Here is a 7,985-nt window from a genome sequence, read left to right as displayed (position 1 = left end):
CCTACATCACTTGCAACAATACGAACCTACATTCTTTTTTTATTTTCTTTTCATCAAGTGAGAAATACTTATTGAGCTATTTTTCCACTCCAGTTTGTTAGCCAGATTAAAACTGATTTCAAAATGAAGCTGACTAGAGTGAAAAGCCACACTATTCTGGTTTCTCTAGCAAAGTTCTGAATTTATAGTTACACTTCAGTAAAACTGCTTGTTCCAGGCTGCAATCCACAGATGAACAAGATTATGATAACATGAGACATTTCAAATTTGGTAAGTAGAGCACAACCCATCACCTGCGTCCTAAGCAAAATCCAACTCAGCATTCAAGAGTTTCATTTACATTTTCAAGCTAACAGATAACAAAGCTGATGCCATCCATGTGAACAGAATAATTACAACCCTAAACTTGGTATAAAGACAAAAGTTGGGTCAATAGTTTTTGCTCAGTTCCAAGTAACACCCATTGGAGGGGAAGTGGAGTGGGGTAAGAGGAAGCTAAGTCAGGGAAGACTCATGTTCAGCATTATCCTTGAAAAGACAAGATCTGGGACCTAGGAAAATCCACCAGATCAGGTAAATGCACTTAGTTGCACATCTTTTTCTGTTGTAGGAATGGCTTAGATGCACATAGCATTCACTGAATGTCTTATCATGAAAAAAATCTGTAGAAGCTGATCAGAATTTAAACTATATATTCAGCAGTGAGCACATGAATACAGAATATCATCCCAATTTTCATAGTTTAGCACTAGGCAAGAAACAACTGAATAGTTTTCTGAAACAACCTGCAGACATTCAGTAAATCCTCTGCTGCATGCTTATTATGTTGAGCAGAAGAGATCTCTACCAAATCATAATAGACAAAGCAGAGAATTAATTGTATTTGGTTTTTTGGGTAAATATATCTCCTCCAGTTGCATAAAGACTCTCTCACAAGCATGCAGATGCCACAGAGAGAGAAAATGTCAAGACATTTTCTTAGTCTAATTATTGCTTTCACTAGATAGCTGATTTTTACTACAAGTCAAGTATGGTGAATAAAATGAATGGTCTAGCAATTCTTGATGAAGATAAGCAATAAAGATACTGTCATGATTTGGGGGCAATAAGGGAGAGATTCAGCAAGCAGGGTCGTTAGGATTGCAAATTTCATTAAACTACAGTAAACTCCTCCTTGAAAAAAAAACAGTGCATCTGTTGAGCTTTAGTCAGCCACATCATCTTGTAAATTGCTTTCAAGATAAGGCAGGACATAAATTCTCTTTGCAAAGATCTGGTAGGTCAGAACAGAACCTCCTACAGCCAGAAACATGGCATTTAATGGTACTTGGAAAATAGACAGAAATGAAAACTATGAAAAGTTCATGGAAGCGATGGGTAAGTCTGACTTTTCCAATGTCTTCTATGAAAATAACACCACTATGGCTGAATACAAACTCAACCTGTTTGTGAAGTACCTTCTGGTGAGCCTGTCCTTCTGCTGGTTGCTGCTCTGCCCTTGCATAGTGTACTGCATTTATTTTCAAAAGATACCACGGGGGGGAGAATGATACTGAAAAATGTTGTGATTTTAATTACATTACATCAATCTTAAGCAACTTAACTAATTCCAGCCAATTTATGTCCGCAGAGGAAAGAATCTCAAAGTCTAAATTTGAGGAAAAGGCTCAGAGAATTTGAATGATAAACTTTAAGCAGAATTCTATAGCAGGAATATTATTCTGATAACATGAAACTAGTTTAAAAATTACACAGGGAGGAAATAATCATTCTTCAATTTTATAGGAACACATGATTCAAGTAGTTTTAACATCCTGATACTTGAAGTTTGTACAAACTGCGCGTTACATGGATATAAACATAACCATTCCAGTTGGACAGTGGTCTCTATTATATCTGTACTGGTGAATACAGCCTCATTAAAAGAATAAAAGAAGAATAAAAATTTGGGTTAGAATGGTGGAATAAACTCACTTGACGACATAAAAGTCACTAAAAAGAGACAAGTATCATGGTCTAGGAGGTTTTTTTCTGATTGATGTTAATTAATTTTTCTAGGTGTTAACGTGATGAAAAGAAAGTTAGGAGCCCATGATAATCTGAAGATCACTGTTCAACAAGATGGCAACAAATTTACTGTCAAAGAGTCAAGCAACTTCCGTACCATAGAAATTGAATTCACTCTGGGAGTCAATTTTGAGTACAGTCTGGCTGATGGGACTGAACTTACTGTAAGAGACTTTCTATATAATTATATATTTATTATATGATAAAAACTTTATGAAGTTCAGCTTCAAGATGTATTTGTCTTCCTAGTTTTTAATTTTACTTTTAAAGTGTGACTGTGCAGGAAGGCTTGCAGCTTTTATCCAAAAAACCAAGGTAGTCTTAATTGCTAATAGTTCAACACCGTACCGTGAAACTCAGGGTTCCACAGTGCCCAAAAAGCAGAGTTTGTAGCAATTTTCACACGATTAAATCCAGGCCACGGCAGTTCTACTTCTTATAATACCCAGTGCACCATCTAGAGTGCAGAGTGGGTATTTATAAGAAATTAATTTATGTTGATACAATTAATTAAAATAAAGTGTACTGAGCACTAAAAAAAAAAAAAAAATCTAGCTTGACTATTATGCAATTAAATAAAATAATGGTGTTATTAAATTTTCATTTTTACAGCCTTACCAGCTATGTCCAAAAAAGCATAATCACACCACTTTCATCTCTTCTCACTTCTAACCATTCCTGCAGTCTTTCAACCAAAACTGTGTCCTATCTATTGCAAAATATTTGGGCTTTTTTTTTTTTCCCCATTATAGGGTTCTTGGAACATGGAAGGAGATAAACTTGTAGGAAAATTTACCAGAAAAGATAATGGAAAAGTACTCACAGCATGCAGAGAAATTGTAGGTGATGAGCTTGTTCAGGTGAGTTAAACAGTCACTTACACACAACTTTCCAACATAATGAACTAAAAAAATTTTACAAGCTGTTCTGAAAGTAGGAAATATTTTCTTCAAGACAAATAACCTGATTTATCTTTAGTTAAAATTCTCAAGTAATCTATCAACATTTAAAACTTTAAAATAAAACTCGCCATCAGTGATTTTTGTTTTTCTCCCCACGTGAACTGTATCTGATCAATGCCTTCTGAAGCCTGTGAATACAAGCTGTATACAGAAGTTATCTAGGGAGAGATACACACACACACACTATATAGATGTGTTCTGACTGAAGGCTGTTTCCTAGTGTCGGCCCTGTAAAAGCCTTACTACAGGGTAATGCTGTCAATGGCTGATAAGCGCCCTTTTAAAACAAAGTTTGGGGTTGGGGCAGGGGATGATGGCACAGAAGGGGAAGTTTGAGACAAAAGGGAAATCACAGAATCACAGAATGGTGGGGGGTGGAAGGGACCTCAGGAGATCATCCAGTCCAACCCCCTCCCAAAGCAGGTTCCCTACAGCAGGTTGCACAGGAAAGCGTCCAGGCGGGTTCTGAACATATGGTGACTCTCCCCCCTCCTTGGCCAGCCTGTCCCAGGGCTCTGGCACCCTCACAGGAAAGAAGTTTTTCCTTAAGTTTGTCTGGAACTTCTGGTGTTACAGTTTGTGCCCATTGCCCCTTGTCCTGTCACCAGCCACCACTGAAAAGAGCCCGGCCCATCCATTTGGCCCCTGCACTTCAGATATTTATAGACATTGATAAGGTCTCCTCTCAGTCTTCTCTTCTCCAGGCTGAAGAGTCCCAGCTCTCTCAGCCTCTCCTCATGCAGCAGATGCTCCAGGCCCCTCCCGTATGTTTCACACCTCTGTAATGTTTCACAGCTCTGCAGTAAAACTAAACTGAACTGTAATGCTTTAAGATCCTCTCCGCTAGAAGGTCACAAGAATAAATAAGAAAAACAGCTTTATGGACAGATGTGAGATTTGAGATACCAAAACCATCCAGTCCCACCCCTTCAGTGCTAAATCACACTTCTAATAAAAGCAGCCACATCGATGAAACCTGTTAAGCAGTGGTACTGGGAACACAGAACTTCAACACTTTTGCTTCCTGAAGCCCCCAAAAGCCGTCCCATGGCAGTTCAAATGTTTGCACAGAGAATTTATGTCTATTGACAACAGGCTGCTTTCCTTACCTGCCTTTCCTCAGAGCCTGAGGCCCCACACGGCCACCAGTCACAGTTAATTAAATCACTAATGACCATCTCTCTATAGCATCTGTGAAATGAAACTTTGTAATAGCAACCACTGATTTTTCTTCTGAATTTCTTAACAGACCTATGTATATGAAGGAGTTGAAGCCAAGAGAATCTTCAAAAGGGGCTAAATACTTCACCCAGAATGGCACCAGAACCAAAAAACAATGAAAAAAGACCATTTTTCTACATATCCTCTGCCTTTTTTTTTTTCCTTTTATCCCCTCACAGCACCTCCTAAGCTGCAGTCACTCAGCCCTGTTGAAGACACAGGCTAGTTCCTTATGTTTACTGTTTTGCCTTGGATGAACAAAATCCAATTACAATTTGAAACAAATGCTAAAATGTTCTTTGTACCAAGTCCTACCTGAGTGCCACACTGTAAAAGGCTGCAGAAACTATTTTCTATAAGCAGAACGTTGGGGTTTTTTGCACTGGTTCTCAAATGACAACTTAGCTTCCTTACCATAATATTTATATAGATAAAAAGTTTCTCTGTGCATTGAATATTGCGTAATAAGGATGGCAAAACCTAAAAGAAACTTGACAATTAACTAATAAAAATATCTAAGACTATTCTGCGTGACTATAAATATGGAATAAACATATGGTGTGACTATACAGTTCATTTGGAGGACTTAAATGATATCCCATTGGTACCTTGCTCATATCAATAGGAATGATAAAAAGCATAGACTGATGACATGCAGGTATCTCACATGAAGTGATTGCATTGTACTTGTTTCTAAAAGTATGACCATGCTTTTAAACATGCATATTTTGAATTGTTCCCATTTATTAGGGGTTCAAATCATTCTGTGGCAGGAAGAGTATTAGCAGGTTCTGACTGAGTTTCTTTCAGGACATTAATAAAAATATTGAAGGTATGTTAACAAGACAAAGAATTATTTTAGGCTACGTTGACTTCCAACACTGCTGTTTCTGGTGGGTGACAAATCCACACCACGTTCTGCTCATGCTGTCCTGACTGTAAGTGCTATTTTCAACCCAGCCTCACCTCCCTTGAGCTGCACCATTTCCTAAGGGTTGCAGTCAAACTGCCTCTCAAGGGTCAGCATGTTACAGGTCCCATTTCAAATATCATTTCTGAACAGGTATGTTTACATTCTTCTTTTAATGGTTTTTTTTTTAAATATCTAGCAAAATTTTGCTCCCCTGTTTTCCTGGCTCTCCTTGACTGTCTTTTTGCTGGCTGTAAATGAATAAAAAAGAAAAACATTTCTTCCTTAAGTTATTTTTATAACCAAATCCTCTCTCAGACTGTATTTTTGTGGTCTTCAGCGTCTCACAGCTCCCTCTACCGCCAAAATGCTCTCCTGACCAAACAGTATTTGAGTTAGAGGTAGGACAGACAACGCTTCCTTATTAATTTGGATTTCCTCCCCCGGGTATTGATTGTATGCAACTTCCAGAATAGATATTTTTGACCTAGTCATCTTTCAGTGGGTTAGATATACCACATATATGGCAATGAAGGGAACACTATTTTAAACAGTCCTCCAATTTTCAATTACAAAGAGATGTAAAACTGAAAAGCAAAGGTACGAAAAACTAAAAAAATAATTAAAAAAACCCCCCACCAAACAAAAACAACACCCTAACATCTGGAAACAACACTACGACAAAACTCTGTCTTATCTCTAGGCTATTCTGTTTAGATACTAAAGCCTTTAAAAGAGAGAGGGATAAAGACTAACAGCTTGCAATAAGCCATGTGACAAATTCTTTCAGTTGAGCCATGCACACTGAAAAAGCAGACTCAACTGTAAGCCAGAAGCCCCAACCCTCAAAGCGCTGTTTTAGAGTTTGACCTTTGTTATCAGCTGCATGTCATTATTGCTTCTAAATTGCATAGAAGTATATTAATAATTACATGTCAAAGGTTTCAGGAGATTGGAAAATGCCATTTTATTTCTTTTAGAGACTTTACTGGCTGGAATTAAAGCTGTATTAAGATTTTGAATGTGTTCTCTCTTTCTTTCCTGAGCATTCTGACTCTGTAAGTCTTGAACCCTTCTAGTTCAGAAAGCTGACCTCTAGCCCACACCTGGTATCAATGCACTTACCTCTGCCACACCCAGCCCAGGAACACCCTCATTCATGGTCATTTTGATCTACGTTACCAGATTGGATTGATTTGCTACAATAATCAGTAGGGTATTTTTTGGTCAAGTATTTAAGAAATTATTTTAGTTAATTCTGGATTACACACAAGGCCACAAACTGAAAAATAATCTGATAATTTTTATCAAAAAAAAAAAAAAAAAGATGAGAGCTCAAAAGTATTCAACAACTCCAAACACTGCAAACAGATGTGGTCAGCAGCTGTACTTAAAAGATAAGGAAAAATCTTTATAAAGACTCAAGTCTCCAATACTTGAGATAAGATCATCAATTAAAGAGATGGAGGAGAGCAGTACAGCTTCAGCAAACTAACAAATAAGATCATTATTTGAGAATGTGAATGAGATAGATAGCCAAGTAAGTTTGACTAGGAGACTTTTGTTTCCTAGGCAGGAATTTCAGAATTACATCACTGTGCAACCTAACAGGAAATCATCTGCTTTGGGGAAACCTACAGTCTACAGTTCCTTTTGCTCAAATGAGGTAATACAGATGGGGACAAGACTTAGAGGGGAAGTATTGTCATTGTTTCTCCCCAAAATCTCTAATATACTTCACCTAACACACATATGCTTAACCAATACTTGCTATATAAAGCCAAATTAAAGTTCATCCTTATTACTAAGGATAGAATTTATTAAGGGAAGTAGCTACCCCTAAGTGCATGCTCATGAGAAGTTAAACTCTGATCAGATATACCTGCTCTGCGTTATTGCCCTTTCTCTTAACATGAGGCTAAAAGTTTTAAGAGCTACAATAAGGAAGTTTTTTAGTAAATTGCTAAGTTTCTGGTCACTCTCCTAGACACAATGAAAATACCTGCACTCTTTTCAGTACTGAGTGGACTGGCTGGACTGGGGGTAGTACCTCCCAGCTACAAGTACAGCATCAGGTTGTGCAGCTTGATTTTTAATTTCTTGTGCAGCTGTGTGTAAATAAAGCACACAGTACACATTACCTACCTGAACTTTCCATGTTTGTCTGGAGCATACCAGCTCCGACTAACCTTCAAGGATAGGTGTGTCTCTTAAAACAATTTCAATTTTTCTAAATTTCTTCACCACTGGTATTTCAGAGAATCACAGAATGGTTTGGGTTGGGAGGGACCTTAAAGCTCACCCAGTTCCAACCCCCCTGCCATGAGCAGGGACACCTTCCACTAGACCAGGTTGCTCAAAGCCTCATCCAACCTGGCCTTGAACACTTCCAGGGAGGGGGCATCCACAGCTTCTCTGGGCAACCTGTTCCAGTGTCTCACCACCCTCACAGGAAAGAATTTCTTCCTAATATCTCATCTAAACCTGCCCTCTTTCAGCTTAAAGCTATTTCCCCTTGTTCTATCACTACCTGCCCTCGTCAAAAGTCCCTCCCCAGCTTTCTTGTAGGCCCTTCGAGCACTGGAAGAGTCTCCCCTGAGCCTTCTCTTCTCCAGGCTGAACAGCCCCAGCTCTCTCAGCCTGTCCTCACAGGAGATGTAGTTGCTTCCAGGGCATCATCTGCCCTCCAAGAAACCGTATCAGGATGAACATATGAACGTTTATTTCCACACAAGTCCCAGGACAGTGTCACAGAACACGGCCTGACAGTGCTGACCACCTGCCTTTCCCCACACCCGCGCCTCACCTGGCCAAGCGCCCTGAGG

The 7,985-nt window shown here is 38.8% G+C and overlaps 1 protein-coding gene across 1 annotated transcript; it reads left to right on the top strand.

Annotated features, from left to right (window-relative positions):
- The first annotated feature begins 1,298 nt into the window (after positions 1–1,298).
- Positions 1,299–4,527, top strand: FABP2 (fatty acid binding protein 2). The gene is made up of 4 exons (XM_010165927.1): positions 1,299–1,377; positions 2,059–2,231; positions 2,820–2,927; positions 4,279–4,527. The coding sequence occupies exons 1-4, from the start codon at positions 1,311–1,313 to the stop codon at positions 4,327–4,329; spliced, it is 399 nt and encodes a 132-aa protein (XP_010164229.1). The 5' UTR covers positions 1,299–1,310; the 3' UTR covers positions 4,330–4,527.
- Positions 4,528–7,985: the final 3,458 nt, after the last annotated feature.

This window comes from Antrostomus carolinensis, unplaced genomic scaffold, assembly GCF_000700745.2.
Source record: "Antrostomus carolinensis isolate BGI_N321 unplaced genomic scaffold, ASM70074v2 scaffold15144, whole genome shotgun sequence".
NCBI classification, from domain to species: Eukaryota; Metazoa; Chordata; class Aves; order Caprimulgiformes; family Caprimulgidae; genus Antrostomus; species Antrostomus carolinensis.
This window is presented reverse-complemented; position numbering and strand designations above follow the sequence as displayed.

Coding starts and splice junctions, on each gene's coding strand:
- FABP2 (XM_010165927.1), top strand. CDS start 1,311: ATGGCATTTAATGGTACTTGGAAAATAGACAGAAATGAAAACTATGAA. Junction 2,232..2,819: donor CTGATGGGACTGAACTTACT/GTAAGAGACTTT, acceptor TCCCCATTATAG/GGTTCTTGGAACATGGAAGG. Junction 2,928..4,278: donor TAGGTGATGAGCTTGTTCAG/GTGAGTTAAACA, acceptor ATTTCTTAACAG/ACCTATGTATATGAAGGAGT.